Source organism: Bemisia tabaci, chromosome 1 (genome assembly GCF_918797505.1).
Source record: "Bemisia tabaci chromosome 1, PGI_BMITA_v3".
In the NCBI taxonomy this organism is placed as follows: Eukaryota; Metazoa; Arthropoda; class Insecta; order Hemiptera; family Aleyrodidae; genus Bemisia; species Bemisia tabaci.
Genome location: NC_092793.1, coordinates 91,102,313 through 91,121,326, shown reverse-complemented (window position 1 = coordinate 91,121,326; position 19,014 = coordinate 91,102,313). Strand labels below are relative to the sequence as shown.

The 19,014-nt window shown below is 39.1% G+C and overlaps 2 protein-coding genes across 2 annotated transcripts in view; both read right to left on the bottom strand.

Moving 5' to 3' along the window:
- Dhc64C (dynein heavy chain, cytoplasmic) overlaps positions 1-19,014 on the bottom strand; it is a 196,692-nt gene that overhangs the window by 148,844 nt on the left and 28,834 nt on the right.
- Positions 16,549-18,958, bottom strand: LOC140226064 (uncharacterized). The gene has a single exon (XM_072306510.1). It carries the CDS (start codon positions 18,810-18,812, stop codon positions 17,361-17,363), a length of 1,452 nt encoding a protein of 483 aa, XP_072162611.1. The 5' UTR covers positions 18,813-18,958; the 3' UTR covers positions 16,549-17,360.

The window sequence follows — 19,014 nt, the reverse complement described above, 5'->3', positions numbered from 1 at the left end:
CTATCTCTGTTGGTTTGGTGGCTTTTATCCCAATGGCGCCTACAGCCAATCGGAATTAAGTTATATTATGTTAAAAAAAGAAGAAAAGCCTTAACCCCGCACTTCAGCAAATTTGATAACTTTTAGGGATTGCTACCTAACCCCTTTTTATATTGTTTTGTCTCATATTTAGTGTTAAGACTCTAGTACATTTTCCTCTCTTAAAAAAAATTTCTGATGTGAGAGGAGCATGAGATTGGACTCAAATGCTCTTCACAGGAACTACTTTGATGAGACTCCTTCAGTTTTGATCCCCTGACTCTTGGGACTCCCTCTTTTTACTGAAGCGTAAAACCACTTATATTTTTTTGGTTTTACAGTTCAAAATTTTTTTGGTGAGCACGATTAATAAATTTGTTTAAGTTTCTACTTTGACAAGCTAAGTTAAACGTGCCGATCAAATTTCACGTCAATTCGACCACTATAAGAACCCCAGCCCCAATTTCTTGGTGTAAAAAACGGAATATATTAGAGAATTTAACAGAATAACCGCCGCCATTTGGAGAAGAAATTTAAACCGAGACTTGCCGCCTATCACCCTATCTGAAGATTAGGTTGGCCCTAAAATTTGACCCCTTCTAATTTTAGCTCCCACCCCCTAAACTTGATCAAAAAAATGACCCTTGCACAATTTGAGCCCAATTATAATATTAACACGTGCCCCAAGCACCACTTTTTAGACAGAAATTGAAATGATCGGCAAAAAATTTACAAAATTGCCCGTTGCTCGAAAAATACGGCTCTTACCAAAAAATGCATACAGTAGAGAAATGTTGCAAATTTAATTTTCTATACTATAGTTCTTCAGCATTTTTACTTTCAGACCAGTCATTCTGCCACTATATGTGAAAGTTTATGGCTACCGCCGGACAGCTCTGAAATCTCTCATATGATGTTATGTGAGGCTAAGGCGTCAGATCCCACTATTTACTCCGGAGCAACCCAATATTGTTATACATCATTTTCATTAGAAAAATAAGGCAAAAATTACTGTGATAAGGGCATGGAGATAAAATTTGAAATTAGCTTGAAAGAGCCGGGACATGTAAAATTTTGAGTGTGTCAGCGAAAAATCTCAGGGAGAAGCATCAAAGGTTCTCTTGTCTTTGGTGACTTTTATTGCCGATATGCGGGAGTCTTGGATGCAAGGAGTGTTGCTAGATTGTGCTAAAAAAGTCAGTTTAACACTGCATAGTAGGATTAAGCACTTTGAGAAGGAAAGAGGCGTTGAAAAGTTGCCACGAGCGCACCGGTAATCGACCGATGACCATTGACTATTCGGATGCTATCTCGTAGATTAGCGCGGGAATTTCGAAAAAAACAGTAGGATTGTAATTTTTAAAGTCGGAAATTAAAAAAATTTAAGTTGAGTGAAACATTAATTTTTTTTTTTTTTTGAAAAACATTAGTTGAACAGAATGCCACTAATTTATTAAAGAGCTGATGACCTAACCTAACCTAACCTAACCTAACCTAACCTAACCTAGCCTAACCTAACCTAACCTAGCCTAACCTAACCTAACCTAACCGAACCTAACCGCTAAGTCAGTAAAAGTCGCTGATTTAGCTAACTATTTTCAATATTAAATTAATTGTTGTAAAAATGAGTTTTGACCTAACCGCTAAGTCAGTAAAAGTCGCTGATTGAGCTAACTATTTTCAATATTAAATTAATTGTTGTAAAAATGAGTTTTGTGACTTATTTGGACGAAGAATCATGATTGGGGGATTTTACCAGATTTTACAGATTGGAAAAAAAAAAAAAAAATTTCCGGAGACGGGAACCGAACTCGGCATCCTCACTGAGGCAGGCGAATGCTCTACCCATTGTGCCATCTGAGCGGTTGCATTGGAGCCGGAAATAAGTAGTATATAAGGGTAGCGTTATTGGTGTTGAAAAGAAGATGCATCGTTGACCGGTGACCGACGCGGATGGTTGCTGGGGATTCTGCAACTTTTCATGCCTCTTTCCTTCTCAAGAGTAAACATCAGTAGGGCATAGATTAGATAAAACTTGAACTTGAGATTGTCTTCATGGGGCAAATCTGTTCTGACTCATTGGGACGAATTTGGGAGCAGGGAGCTCGGACCCAGATTTTGCCATGTTTTGTTTTTTGCCCTCAAATATTGAGAATGATACGAACTACGTGCAGGAAGTTGTCTGTAAAAAGTTTCGGTGTTTCTTGAAATGGCTCACGGTTTAAGGAGCAAATGCTGTATACGAGGCACTGTTAGCGTGGGACTTGGTGGATAAAGTGGAAGGGTGCTGTTGCGATACCACCTCTTCCAATTTAAGTCATCTAAAGAAAGCAGCCACTATACTTGAACAATTACTTGAGAGAGAGTTACAATGGTTCCCATGCCGGCATCACATTGATGAGCTGTCCTTAAAAGGGGCGCTTGAGGCAAAAATGCTCACTTCAACCAGTCCTAATGTTGAAATTTTGAAGCATTTTAGAGAGAGTTGGTCTAAACTAGACCACAGTAAATTTAAAGCAGGTATTAACGATAAGATAGTGAAAAAACTTATGGAGACTGGTTATTCTGATATAATAAAGTTCGTTAATGAAACGCTAAAAATTCAACAACCTAGAGAGGATTATGAAGAGTTTTTGCTTCTAACTTAGTTTTCCTCCAAACAAATTGATTCGTGCACCAGGGGCCTTCCATCATGCACAGTGGATGGTAAAAGCCATTTACACGTTAACAATATTTTTATTCAGGGACAATTTTCAACTAACTAGAGACGAAAAAACCAATTTAAGGGATTTATGTATTTTCATTGTAAAACCGTATGTGAAGAAGTGATTCTCTGCTCCTTTATTAACCAAAGCACCAGCCATTGACTTAAACTATGTAAAGCAGCTTATTGAGTACAGGAAAGTAGACGCGGCAATTTCAGAGGCTGATTTATCAAAAGTTCTTAATCATCTATAGTATCTCACACCAGAAAATTGTGGTCTAGCTTTTTTTGACGATGATATCTCACCTTCTGAGAAAAGTAAAATGGTTAAGGCGTTAGATGCTGAGAGCTCTTTTCCTGGTAGTTTAAAACGAATCGAAATTTCAGACGACGGATAAGGATTTTTGAGGACACTCATTGCAGGATTATTTAAGTTAACTCTTGCCGTGCTACAAGTTGGAATTTATTATTCTTTTATTGTTTCTTCCCCCCCCCCCTTTAAATGAACAAGTTCCATTTAAACGAGAGTCAACTTTCAAGTTCAGCCTAAAATTAACCGCATTACATACTAAGTCAACATATGCATCATCTCCACACCTACATTGACAGTTTCCTCAAAATATAAATCATTCAAAAGTTTAAGTTTGAATTTTGGATATTTCCTTTTTCCAAGAATCCATAGCTGGAATATTAGAAAGCATCAGGAACCAGGGAAACACAAATGAAATCCCTGAGCGTCCCGAGGTGCCCTGTTCCCTCGAAAGTTGAAGGGAATGTAAAAAATTAGAGAGAGAGAGAGAGAGAGAGAGAGAAAAGTTTGATGAGGACTTCATCAGTTTTTTACTAAAGTAGAGAATAAAAAACAGTACAGTGACTTTGAGAGATTGTGATCCTGCTGTGAGAACTGAAATAATATTCGAGCATGGAGCAATTTGCCACGGATTGAAAAGCAAATACAGTCGCTTAAAACTATAAGCTGATTAAAGTTAGTTATAAGTATTGAAAAAGTGAAACAACAAATAAAAAACTGCCAACAAAAGCCACGAAAAAAGCCTACAAATGGAAGAAAAGCAAGGACGTGACTGGCAAAAAGAAACCTGAGAAGGCGAACTTGCGAAAGGAGGTTACGTGTACGGTTGGAAGAGAGAAAGAAGAAATCGTGCATAACAACACAGGTATGACTGAAAATAATGTTGGATCGGAGGGATTCGAAGCGTCGATCTCTTTGTCAGTGCACAAGCCACAATGCGAGGAACATTACTTTACCACTTCAGAGGGCGACCCTCTTTGACCGTTTTTCATAATCTTTTGGGACCTTCCCTTGTGACAGGGGATCCTTTGTGATCTCCTTTAGTTAGTTTGACATATTAGGACTTTTCTTTTGTCAAATCGTACCCTTCCCATTTGAAAAATGCGAGAGACGCGGGCACCCCCTTAGACTCCCCCCCCATGAGGTTTTGAGGGGCTGAGAATATTTTCATTGAATTCTTAGGGGTTGATTTACCCCTGTAAGTTTATGCCCTGAAGTTCAATTCTCGGCTGTTTCCGAGAAAAAAATAGTGAGAGGGTGCTCTGGAACACCCAGTATATTAAAATCCTAAGACTAAAATTGTCAGTGCAGTGGAGATGTAGCATGTGTGAGGAATTTGCGATTTGACTGTAGATTTTTATGTAAAAATTCGCGAGAAACACGATGGTGCCACTGGTTTTCTCTGAAATCAACTCCCAAGCTCAAAAAAGGCTCTCATGTTGAGGCAAAAATGGAGGGGATATCCCACCCTACCCTGAGAGTCTACGTCTACATCAAGAGGAACTCTCCATGCAAAGATAGGGGGCAAATAAACTGACAGAGCTGCCACTTTATTTGGGGACTCCAAAACTGAAAACACGGCAACCCTGCTACTGTATATACTCCCTATCTTTGCATGGAGAGCTTGTCTTGATGTAGTAGCTCTCAAGTTGAGAGCTTTTTTTGAGCTTGGGAGGTGATTTCAGAGAAAACCAGTGGCATCATCAAGTTTCTCGCGAACTTTTACAAAAGAATCAACGGTCAAATCGCAAATTCGTCACACATGCAATATCTCCATTCCGACCACACCAGTAACGCTTTACTTTTCAGTGTACTTCCAGTGACACTACTGACATGAATTTGTCTACTTCGAAGCCCTTTAAGGGTAAAGGAGGAAGGAGAGAAGGGGAAAAGAAAGAAAGAAGAGGAAAAGAATGGAAGGTAAAATATGAACAAGAAGCAATGGAGAAAGGGAAAATAGAGAGGGAATAAGAGAAAAAGAATGGAAGATAAAACAGGAATTAGGAGAGTTGTATTTTGTTCGAAGCAACTAACTGTTTCTAATTTTTTCTTATTTGTTTTGCGTGATTTTGAACAACCAATGAGAAAGCGAATTCTAATTTTAGGTTAAAAAACAGCGTTGTCTTGGGCAACAACATAAAAACGACTTGCCTCTGAGCACGTTGCAGTTGTTGTACAACAATGTTGCTGTAGGGATTCCCAAATTTTGCGCGCGAAAATAAGCCCTGCCCCCACAACACAAAACAACTTCGAATAAAATGCGATTGTTGCTTGTTTTCACAACATGTTGCGAGTGTTGCCTCTGAACAAAATAAGACTGAGAAGAGGAAGAAGAATAGAAATAAAGAGGAGAAAGAGGATAAACAGGGAATAAGAAGGCAAAAAGAAAACAAGTAGCAAAAGCTACCTGCTGAGGGGGCGCCGCCCCCCCAGACCCCCCCTTTCAAATTATATATGTGAGACTTTGAGTATCATAGAAGTCGTGCGGCGACATGCCGAATGAAATGCCACAATTAAAATTATTGGATCAGATGATGAGCTCATAAAAGCCTTACCTAGTAATTTGGGAACATTTCTGACACAGTTTGGTTGCTTTAACTATCACTTTGATTTGCGAAATACAAATCGTTTTCACTTCGTATGTAGTTAAATTTGATTTTGACTGACTTAGTTTCTGATGGATTCAAACTCATAATATACATTTAGGTTCCAGGGAAAGAAAAATGCAGATGAGCTACACTTCACATGAATATAGATTGATTAAAAATAAATAATCCGAAGAAGTGATGGAATAAATGATAATTGTTTACTAAAGTAAATACTATACCTAGGATTCATAGGAATTTTAAATAAAATCCCACCCATCACTAAAATAACCCATATGTATATACTCGTGGTGCCTGCTCTCGGCTCGATTTCGCCGAATGGAATTCTTTCTCATCGCGGTTGTCCTTGTTGCGTGCAGGAGGAAATGAAGGCGTGCTCGCAGTAGCAAGAAGCAGACGCGCCAGGTTGCTTGCGACGCGTGAATGTAGCTTAACCTCCACAGATTAACAAACCGTCGAGCAGCCACGCGAAAAGTCCTATACCTACATAGAGAAAAAAAGGAGGTATTTGCATCTTGAGGTTTGTTTACCCTGTGACGTAGGTCTGTACAACCTGGCCAGCGAAATCCGAAATTCGAACTATGAAAAATTGACCATAATTTCCGATTTTCCGAGGTGTAAAATACACAACTCAGCAGAAGAAAGAAAGAAAAATCGATTCGATATTTCTGGAGATAAATGTATGGATACGGACGATATATCAACGTTGAAATATCGATACAATATTTTGGTCTAAAATATCGATAGTCAGGTGGCGCAGAGCGTCTTTGGGAGGGGAGGGGGAGGGGGGGTTGGGCGCGTAGACGATAGAATATCGCACCCGAACTGAGCCTTAAGGCTCGAAACGCTGATCAATGTTCCCACAAAAATGACGCGGCGCAACGGCTGCAGCCACGCCGGAGCGTGACTGTAAGAGGAGGAAGGGGGGAGGGAGGGCCCCCTTCGGCCCTGAGCAGACCGACGAAAGTAATAAAAACAAAAAACTCAAGTTTACACGTGCAGAGCTCGAGGCATTGGAGCCAAATTGGTCTGTTTGTTATTTAGGGATAGTGTCCTAGCCTAAGTTTATATAAAAAACAATTAAATAAGAGGAAGAATTTCAACCCTGAAAAATGTCTCCGGGACCACGACAGCCTGTGACCCTGGGATCTTTGTCAGTTTTGGTGAGCACAGTTACAGAGATGGACCATTTTTTTTAGGGAGCGAACAAATCAAAATTTTGAGCCTTAAGTTGGTCGCAACCATATCCGGAAGTCGTTACAGTGACATTTTTGTGCAATATGCTTCTGTGGAAAGTGCAATACTTAATGAATACTTTTGACAAATCGTGTTTTTTTCCGGTTTGCGCTTCAAACGTGATTTATTTGTGGAGTGTAATACATTCCTTTTTGAATTGAAAAACTCGTCAGATGCATTAGATAATCGAGTACAGCATCTCTCTCTCATTTCTTAACGCAGAGGGCGGCAAATTTTGCATTTTTTTAAAATGTAGGTTTAAAAAAAATCGGATTCAGAAAAAAAAAATTACAAACGAGAAAGCGTCTTTCGGTGACACAAGAGACAGCACCTTTAATTAGTCGAGTTAAGAGAGAAACTAAACACGCAATTTGGCATGGAGCGGTGCAGCAGTGATGATGAGGACTTGAGATAGAAAGGAGAAGCCCTCAGCGCGGCGCACGGTGAATCGAGTCAATGAGAGAGGTCGGAAAAAATTTGGGAACTTAAAACGCTCATAACTCCGTTTATACAAGAATCTAATGTTCTGCAAGCTGTTCCACTGGTTTTCTCGTGATATTTTCTTCCAGTATCACCCCTTGAACTTTAAAATGTGACGAAATAAACATCAACATTTGCAGTTCTTGTCAAAAATTTCATGTCCGACCCCTCTAATTGACTCAATCCACTGTGCGGCTTTCGGCGTGAAACGCATAGCGCCTACAAGACTGTAGGAATACTTCACGCATTGCGCCAAACACAGTGCGGTCAGCGCGGCGCGGCGGCGGAAGTTAAAATTATTAAACCACATTTATGTTTGTTCTTGCATAATTTTTACCTTCATTTCTTACAAATGGAAGGCCTTGTTCACACATATGTAGATAGGTTTACGGAACTTAACTTTCACGCAAAGTTCCGTGCGAACTTTTGCTAGTAGTGAGGGGCATAGTGTCCTTTCTTTTAATTTTTCTTGTTTTGCCGGTTGAAAATGCGGGTGTGATCCCTGCGAAACGTCCCGGGTTTCTTATTATATTTTATGTGTTTCTTTTTATTATTTGCGTCCTCAGTCCCGTTTTAAGTTGTTTCTCTGTTACTGTTTCGGGCCGATTAAGTTGTTTTTTATTGATGTTTCGAAACGAATGAGAAGGGGGCGGCAAAATACAGGTGGCCCATAGGCAGCAAGTAGGTAAATCCGGCCCATGGGCGGCAAGTAGGTAAATCCGGCCCATGGGCGGCAAGTAGGTAAATCCGGCCCTGTTTTTTAAATGAATTTTGAGTCAAATTTACGTGAGAAATTGATTTACCAAGATTATTTTTCTTAATTAAAATTAACTTTCTTTTTAATACAGTTTTTACGTAAATACATTTGTTCGTAATTTCCAATACTTTTTACGAAATTTTTATGTTAATTTAATTGTTATGTAAATTTGACTTCCTTTTCCGACTTTTTTCTTTTTTCGCGTTTTTCTGTGACTTTTAACAATTTTAGACTTTCTTTCCTTACTCTAGTAAGGATCTAGTCGTCAGAATCTATCCTGAACGACAACTTACATTCATGGAATATAAAGCTTTAAATGTTCCTGACCATTTTTTACCATCCAAACTCACTAGAACACATTGTACAGGTATATGAAAAATTTGAAGAGCATCGCTGTCAAAAGCTAAGTTCTCCTTCAATTTAGCTCTTTTTATATGGTCTACAGGTAAGGACAAAACTAACTGTTTTTGCTAAACGCGTACTGTATTTTATTCATAAAATTTGAAAGTCTCAATGAAAGCAAAGCTATGTCCAATCACAGCTAGGTATTTTTATTTTGAGACTGCACATCCCAACTTCTTCCACTTTTACAGCCGAATTATTTTATTTTTTTGGGCTAGATTTTGGTTGGTGCAGTAATGCTGATGGTTATTTTTACGAGGGCTGTCCCAAAAGAAACCGGACTTTTGTCATAGAAGGCGAACCGAGCGTCGTAATGAAGTTTTCTTGGGCTTGTTTGAAAGCTGATAAGCTACTGAAGATGCTTGTTTTTACAGAATGCAAACATTGGTCTTGGTAAGGAAACTACACGCTTTGGAATAAAGGAAAGTCAAACTCGAGTTGCGATTTTTGTCTTTATTTCAAGAATTTAGATACAACTTTAAAAAAAACCCAGGTTTTAAGTTAAAAACTTCGTTGCAATTTTATTCAAATGCTTAAAAATAAGGAAATCAACATTTTAAGCAGCTTACTAAGTCATCACCTATCCCCTTCAAAATACTCGCCAGCTTTGTCGATGCATTTTTGCCACCGTTTCTTCAATTGGGAGAAACACTGTTGGAAATCCTCAGGTTTGAATGATCGCAATTCCTTCAAGGTGTTCTCTTGAATTTCCGGAATGGTTTGAAAACGTCGACCTTTCAAGGTAGATTTAAGTTGTGAAGAAAAAATCACACGGAGCCAGGTCAGGTGAATAGAGGGGATGAGGAAGGACACTCATGGCATTCTTTGCACAAAATTCGCGAATTTGGAGGGATGCTTGGGCAGGTGCATTATCGTGATGCAGAAACCAGGAATTCTCTCTCCAAAGCTCGGGCCTTTTTCTGCGGACATTTTCGCGTAATCGTCTCAGAACACCATTGTAATATTCTCGGTTGACAGTTTCACCTTGAAGGAATTGCGATCATTCAAACCTGCGGATTTTCAACAGTGTTTCTCCCGATTGAAGAAACGGTGGCAAAAATGCATCGACAAAGCTGGCGAGTATTTTGAAGGGGATAGGTGATGACTTGGTAAGCTGCTTAAAATGTTGATTTCCTTATTTTTAAGCATTTGAATAAGAGAGCAACGAAGTTTTGAACTTAAAACCTGTTTTTTTTTTTTTTAAGTTGTATCTAAATTTTTCTTGAAATAAAGACAAAAATCGCAACTCGAGTTTGACTTTCCTTTATTCCAAAGCGTGTAGTTTCCTTACCAAGACCAATGTTTGCATTCTGTAAAAACAAGCATCTTCAGTAGCTTATCAGCTTTCAAACAAGCCCAAGAAAACTTCATTACGACGCTCGGTTCGCCTTCTATGACAAAAGTCCGGTTTCTTTTGGGACAGCCCTCGTAGAAGACTATGATGGTGAAACCTAAATTTTCCAATGATATTTTATCAGCATAGTAAACTCAACCACGACTTCAATCATGAATAATTCCATTTAGCGAAATCAAGCTGAAAGGCACAAGTAAGGGTTCATGAAAGTTGAAGTCATAGCTCAACATTATAGGGTAGGTTCAAGTAACTTTTAACAAGTTTTAAACTTTTTTTCTTACCGTAGACCCTGAAAAACCACTTAAATTCAAGGAAAATAAAGCCTTAAATGTTCATACCCATTTTTAAATGTCAGAACTCACTAGACCACATTATAATCATGATAAATTTGAAGAATATCGCTGTGAAAAGTTGAGTTTTCCGTACATTTAGCACTTTCCGTATGGTCTTAAAGGTAATGACAAAAAATGCTAAATTGAAGGAGAACTCAACTTTTGACAGCGATATTCTTTAAATTCATCATGAATATAATGTGGTCTAGTGAGTTCCGACAGTTAAAGAATGGTTATGAACATTGAAAACTTTTAGTTCGATGAATTGAAGTTGTCCCTTAGGGTCCATTAGCGCTAAGGAAAAAAATTCTAAAACTTGTTTGAACCAACCCTATAATATTCTCCCACAGGATTCACTTTCAGACAGTAATAATTAATCAACATAAACATCAACCATTACTGATAAATCATCAAAGATCCTATTGGGCGAAATTCAGCCAAAAAGCACCAGTTTGGAGTCTTGACATTTTGGCCACCATTGGTTGCTTATTTACGCTATTAAACTGTGACTCGATGATAAAGAATGCCATAGGGCGACATTCAGCCGAAAGGCACCTGTGTGGGTTCTTTACATTATAGTCACAGTTGATTGCTAAACGCTACCAAACCATGGCTAAATGATCAGAAATTCCATTTGGCGACACATGTTAACACTCTTTGAACATCTGAAGTATGAGTTCTGGAAATTTTGGCTATACTTGGTTGCTAAACGCTACTTAACAGTAAATGTTCAACAGTGACTTGATGATAAAGAATGCCATAGGGCGACATTCCGCCGAAAGGCACCTGTGTGGGTTCTTTACATTATAGTCACAGTTGATTGCTAAACGCTACCAAACCATGGCTAAATGATCAGAAATTCCATTTGGCGACACATGTTAACACTCTTTGAACATCTGAAGTATGAGTTCTGGAAATTTTGGCTATACTTGGTTGCTAAACGCTACTTAACAGTAAATGTTCAACAGTGACTTGATGATAAAGAATGCCATAGGGCGACATTCCGCCAAAAGGCACCTGTGTGGGTTCTTTACATTATAGTCACAGTTGATTGCTAAACGCTACCAAACCATGGCTAAATGATCAGAAATTCCATTTGGCGACACATGTTAACACTCTTTGAACATCTGAAGTATGAGTTCTGGAAATTTTGGCTATACTTGGTTGCTAATCGCTATTTAACAGTAAATGTTCAACAGTGACTTGATGATAAAGAATGCCATAGGGCGACATTCCGCCGAAAGGCACCTGTGTGGGTTCTTTACATTATGGTCACAGTTGATTGCTAAACGCTACCAAACCATGGCTAAATGATCAGAAATTCCATTTGGCATAATGGAGATGTTGCATGTGTGAGGAATTTGCGATTTGACTGTTGAATCTTGTGTAAAAAGTCACGAGAAACACGATGGTGCCACTGGTTTTCTCTGAAATCATCTCCCAAGCTCAAAAAAAGCACTCAAGTTAAGGCCAAAATGGAGGGAATATACCACCCTACCCTGAGAGTCAAAGCCTAGATCAAGACCTATTCTCCATGCAAAGATAGGGAGCTAATACTTTGACAGGGCTACCAATTTATCTGGGGACTCCAAAACTGAATACACGGCAACCCTGCTAATGTATTTGCTCCCTATCTTTGCATGGAGAATTTGTCTTCATGTAGACGTGGACTCTCAGGGTAGGGTGGGATATCCCCTCCATTTTGGCCTCAACTTGAGAGGTTTTTTGAGCATGGAAGATGATTTCAGAGAAAACCAGTGGCACCATTTGTGTTCCTCGCGAACTTTTATACAAGAATCAACAGTCAAATTGCAAATTCCTCGCACATGTAACAACTAACAACAACATCTAACATGTAACATCACCGATATCAATACCTCATATGTTACTTGGTTCCTCGAAAATTCTCCTCTTGGACTTAGCCTAAAAGTGTGGACACTTTTTAGCCTCCGGCGAAACCTAGAGTCTATACGGCTTCGCCGCACGACTAAAAAAGGAGAGGTAAGAGAAGAGGTGGGAGAGAAAGGAAGGAGGAAAAAAGAGACATAATAACGAGAGGAAAACGAAAAAATAGACCAAAAAAAAAAGGTGAAGAGAATAAGAAGGAAAACAAGAATGAAGATTACAACAGGAGGAAAAAAAGCAAGGAAAGGAAGGAGGAGAGGTAGAAGAGGAAAGTGGAGAACAAGAAAAGAAATAAGAAGCACTACCTGTCTGCCTAGGAGCATTAATAGGACATACGTTGATTCTAAACTGAAAATTAGCCTAAAATATCAGCTTCTTGTTGAAGAATGTAGTCCGATTGTTCAATCCTCTGCCCATAATCATGCTGATGTGGTTTCAATTTTTAAGCTGCATTGCATTTCTTTGAACTTTCTCAATAATTCTTATTAAGCTAGCTGTGAGACAAATTTCCACAGGTGGGACCGCAGAGCGGTCAGGAGGCGGACCCCCTACTAATAATAATAATTCTTTTCACCCAAAATCACATTTCTGGCCCTCCTGAACATTTTGGGAAATTAACTAAAATCGATATTTGTAAATTACATTACAATGATGTCTGATACACATACAGCTATTTGCTTTGATTTTTGACCAAAAGAATGAAAATCCTCCAAGTTTTTTCACTGCATGTTTGGGCAAAGACAATAATATATACAAGAATTAGAAGGATAAAAGGAGCTTTTTAATGAAATTGCTGAAAAAGTAAAGCAATGATAAAATTCTGAAAATACATTCCTCCATTTGTAACAATGCAGCAATCGCTTTTTTATTAAAAAAGATTATTAAAGGAATTACCTTCCGAGACTCTCTGATCAGGAAAGGGGTCACATCAAAAATCAAGATGAATTTTAGAAACGTCCACTTATACATGCTTATTAGAGTGAAAACAATAGAGAGGAAAAAGCGAAGCAAAAATGAAATACTATCATGGAGGTGAAGTAATTCTACCTGTTGAGCATCATTAGTGGTAGCGGTAAGTGGATTGATTGATATCCTATTGGTCAGCTAATGCAAACATTAACATTATTTAACAGTGAGTAAAGGATCCTGCTACAATGAAATCTCAACTGTCCGGATTAAAAATAGCCTGGTAGAGTCATAGAACTAAAATTTCTAAAGTACTGACTGAAAATTGAAGAGAAATATTTGTAGATAATAGTACCCAAATCTAATGATACAAGGTGGGGAAATGGTGCTGGGTCCACACCATTTCGCGGGGAAATCAAAGCCAAGAAGTTCCAAAAATTATAGTTAAGAGTCAAAAATAAAATGTCTTTAACTCTAATGAGTGCCAGTACAAAACTGGGGGGGGGGGGGGGGGCGTTTTGATGCCGTCTTGGATTTTGCGGCATGTTAGGTTCGGTTCACTGACGAATGTGATCTGCTGATGAGGTCTAAAAAGGCCTAACCCAGTATAGATCTCTCGCCGTGACTCTAACTTAGTATTCCAATGCAAACTGCCTAAGCTGAACACTCCCCCCCCCCCCCGCCCCAATTTGTACTGGTCCTCATTAGAGTTAGAGAAATTTAATTTTTGACTCTAATTATAATTTTTGGAATTTCTTGACTTTGATTTCCCCGCGAGATGGTGTGGACCCAGCACCATTTCTCCACCTTGTTACGTACAATATTTGGGCCACTTCTTAGTTTGTTTTTTTCCCCCTTCCTCTCCTTTCTAACGATACGTTAACACAACGTAGATTTTTTTGGGTTTTTTTTAAAGACTATCCAACAATTATAAAACAGCTAAAATTGAATTACAGCATTCCCACAATTGTGCAGAATTTTTCAAATTGTATGGTCTACTAATGTAATTTGCACTAGATTCTTACCTTGCACTCAACTACAAAGAGGGTTATTCAAAATCGGCGATTTTGCCTCCTCATGGATTTTGCTACCTTGTGGATTTTGCTCCCTCGTGGATTTTGCTCCCTCGTGGATTTTGCTCCCTCGCGGATTTTGCCCCCCTCGTGGATTTTACCCGGAGTCGGATATGTTGTTCCCTATCACAAGTTTTCCGGCATTGGCAAGTTCACTCAAAATTTTTCCCACGCGCTACAGCGTTGCCAAGTTGGAAACGTGAAAATTCCGTACGTGACATTAATATTGAGCTGTGAAGTTGCCGTTTGAACAGAAATTCTCTAAAAATTGCGCTTCATAAAGATATTTTTATGCTTCTGATGTCCTAATAATTTTAACATGCATTGTTGCCAATTTTTCGATTTTTAAATTCATCAATTGTTACAAATCCGCAATTATCAAAAAAGGGCTCTGATTTGATATGAATAAAAAATTGTGTGATCGATAGTTCGTTTGATTCTGCATCCACCGATACATTATACCTTGCATGGAAATTTTTTGTTCGCGAGACATGACCATTTTTGTAAACAACTTTTCAGAGCGACGACACTTGATGAGTCCAGGCAGATAGACAATTTTAGCCTACAAAAACACCAGGTAGCCTTAATTCCACGGCATCCAATGTAACTTCTGACGTTGAATCCGAATTTTAACTTTTCAGCCAGGGATTGTCGCGCAAAGCTGCCAAATTTGGCAAAAATGGCTCAAAATCGGCCTATTTGGCGGATTATGGCCTGTGACTTGCCAGGGGTTGATCTGACGACAAAATTGGTTATTATTAAAGATGAAACTCGTTAAATTTGCAACAAACTGAATGCGATGTTTTCTGCTCACAACAAAGTTAAACATGCGACAAGCGGAAAACTGAAAAAAAGCATCAAAATCTACGCTTTTGGCGGTTTTTGTCCTGCAAATTTCTCCTTTTCCGACTGAGGGAATGATTCTGAGGACAAAAATTACAAAGAGTGTAACGAAAAACTATTGCATCTTTACATATAATATTAAGAATATATAATTGTAGGCTAAAATGTCTATCTGCCTGGACTCATCAAGTGTCGTCGCTCTGAAAAGTTGTTTACAAAAATGGTCATGTCTCGCGAACAAAAAATGTCCATGCGAGGTATAATATATCGATGGATGCAGAATCAAACGAACTATCGATCACACAACTTTTTATTCAAATCAAATTAGAGCCCTTCTTTGATAATTGCGGATTTGTAACAATTGATGAATTTAAAAATCGAAAAATTGGCAACAATGCATGTTAAAATTAATAGGACATTATAAGCATAAAAATATCTTTATAAAGTGCAATTTTTAGAGAATTTTCGTTCAAACCGCAACTTCACAGCTCAATATTAATGTCATTTACGGAATTTTCGCGTTTAAAATTTTGCAACGCTGTAGCGCACGGGAAAAAATTTGAGGGAACTTGCTAATGCCGGAAAAAGGCGTGTCTTGTAATAGGGAACAACATATCCGACTCCGGGTAAAATCCTCAAAATCGCCGATTTTGAATAACCCTTTTTCTCTCATAACCTCTGTCACAAATAAAACTAAAGCCAATCTAAACTAAACAAAAACTAAAATCAACATCATTATTGGATGTTTCTGAAAATGATAGAGATGACCAGATTTGAGCTGCATGACCGAATGGTATCCCTCATATTGCTTTCTTGGCAACCCTGTTGCTGACATCACCAAATGCATCCCTAATTACGTCAAACGAGGGGGGGGGGGAGGAGGGTTTGTATAACGCTATCCTTGTTATCCTAATGATATCATTAGTGGGCTTTCTAAAAGTCATCATTAATAGGGTTGCCAAAGATGCAATATTATGGGAGCATTTCGATCATTCAGGTCAAATCTGGTCATTTCAGTCAATATCGAAAACGTCCAATAATGACGTCCTTGAAGAAATCTTAGACGTCAACTTTTCGAACGATGTTATTAAAAACGACTTTTAATAAAGTTATTGGGAAACCAAGGTTGATGTCATATGAAAACCCTGTTGCTTTCGAAAGGAAGTAATCAGAAAAGATACGATAACATCGACACGGGATTTCTCAATGATCTAACCCAACCTAACTCGAGATCATCCTCGCTCTTCCTATGACATTTCCTTATTGGTTATTTCATCAATCAATTAGAACGAAAATAGCACATACACACGAAAATCGGCCTAGCTTTCCTTTGCATCTATCATTCATCTGATATAATACCATAAATCACCGTGACAAGCACACTAAGTACAACTTACATAAAAAACGGACTGTCCAAAAAAATTCTTAAACATTGCACTTTCGATAAAAAAAAAAATCTGCTGAACTCGAAATCTGGAGCACGCAGAGCCCTTCTTTGCAACATTAAAGTTCGTTTTACTGAACATTTCCGAGGGGCGCTCATCGGGAGGGAGTAGTAAGTTTTAGACAAGAATTATTATTCTTTTTTCTGAAGCATAAGAAACCATGTCCATGAAGAAACAGCTAACAAGGGGAACTTCCCAAGCTGCCGCCTCCGATCGGGCTGAAAAAATTCATACGAACTCTTTGGATGAATTTATTTGACCCGTATTTTTTTGTTTTTTCCAACGCCCCCTAGAAACCCCCCAAAAAAATTCCGGAAAGTCTTGCTTTGAGCGCTCGAGTGTATATACGTAGTATAGCAACCGATTCTTATCAGTCGGCGGTGGCTCTGCGGTAGCGCGCTTGCCCGGTAGTACAGCGGTCCCGGGTTCGAATCCCGGGCGCCGCGCCTACTTTTTACGACCGAATTTTATATTCTCACACATTTTCACATCGAATCCCATTTAATACAGTGGAACTTAAAACATCAATTAATTTACAACCATCATCAAACACAAATTGATCTACGATCAATAACTTCTTCAATTTGAAGTATAGATTTTTTTTGGGAGGGGGGGGGGGGGATACGCGCGCGATTATCTCGCCAATCACTGTACTTTTACATTAGCCGACGACCCGCTCCGCCCCCTCACATCAACATATTTCTCCCGATCACCCGTATGCGTCATGATTTTTCCCGTCATTATCCACAAAATAATAATGAAAAATTACTTCGAACATTCAAATTAAAAATGCTGCTGTAGGATCACAAAACTCACCGGCAAGGGTTTTCGAAAGGAGATGTTGTTGCCCATCCTCGCAGCACAATCCATAAAAAACTCGATGAGCCCTTCTTCACCATAACAGGAAAAAAAATAGAAAATAAAAGAGTGCAAAATATATATAAAAAAAAAAAGAACGAAAGAGAGAGAAAAATTAGAAAAAAAAAAAATTAGGTGCAACTTTCGGGATGGAATGCGTCGTAAAAGCAAGTAAAACAGACGCACTTGTAACATCGCGCACACCGTATAAACGCACATTTCTCGCAATTTCCCACGCAGCACTTTTGACGGAAAACGTCCTCAGGGAAACACACTTCATTCACTGTGCTGAAAAATATGCGGTCATCCGTGTATCCTGGTGTCGACCAAGCATATTTTATTAGATTGGTGAAGGATGGTGAAGAGAGCTGGTGGTGAACAATGGAGTGCAGTTTGATTGAATCCTCCCTCGAAGTCAGCTCCCGCCTCTCCTTAAAAAGCACCTCACAGTTTTGCATTTTTTTAAGGATTTGTTTCACTTGCCGGAAAAATGTAACGTCACAGGGTTGACAATACTTCGTGCACAGGGGAGGTATAACTGCTATCGCACAAGAGGGTTCGCCGTTTTCATCCGCGAAGTAGGGATCAAATAAATCCTCGTTGGTTTGGCCACCCCACGAGTCTAAAATTAGCAGAAAACGATTTTCTTGCACATAAGGTGCAATAATATGCTCCGAAAAAAGCTCAACGTGATTTTTCGTAAGTTTCCCCGACTTTGAAGCTGTCACGTAAACATTGCCGTACCTTTCGACCAGATCGTTCACTTTAATTTGTACGCGGGGCCCGAAAACACCTCCTGCCTCCTGCATGCAAAGGAACACTTTAGGTAATAATTTACCTGACGCAGTGATACAGTATTGAGCCGTATATGAGTGAGTAACTTTATTAAAGTCCCCTAAAAAAACTTCCGTGCACTTTTCGCCCCGTTCAGATAGGGTGCGGTCTACTTTGAACCGATATTCACACCCGGTTTGATCCGTATTTAAAATAAAGTCCGGGTCGTAATCACTCATTGCTTGTCGGGTTGCACTGACAAAATTAGTCCAACGTTTCGATATTTCGGCTTCATCTAATTCATTTTTCGATTTTAAATAGCGCGTCACTTTTCGTTGTCGGATCCTTCGCTTTCGCTTAAAATCATCGACCCACGATTGGGATGCTGAGAAACGAAAATTCTTACGGTTCGCCAAAGTTTCCACGGCTTCTATTGCCCACTGTCGAATATTGCGATTAGTGACTGGCCGTCGGGCTGCGCGGGCCATCTTAAATTGATTATATGTGTAGTCACTTATGGCAGCAAAACTTTCGCGTAATGAAGATTGCCCTTCATCTACCTGCGATTTCCACAAACGCAATTGTCTATCACTTTTTAGCGCGGAACAATGTTTTTTAAGAGTATTCAAACTCCACTTGGGATGCGCTCTGGATAGGTCCACTACTTTTTTTTTAACCGAAAAAGGAACAATATCCGACGATGAAAATTGTTCCTCCTCGTAGTCTGAATGAGGGTCATCACTAGAGGAATTATCCGTTTCATTTTCGCGGTCACTATTATCGTACGCGGTGTCGTTTTCGACGTCCATGGCTTCATTTTCGAGGAAAAGTTCAGATTCCTCGTAAAACTGATGTTCGTTTAAAAGTTCTATGAACTTTTCGGCAAGTTTCTGGCCTATAAGTTGCGATTTTCCGGAAAAGTGCCCTTTTTCTGCACAGCCTGTAACAACTTGCCGATCCCGCAAGATTTTTTCACAATAAAAAAATCCGTCCGAAATTTCGCGACAACTA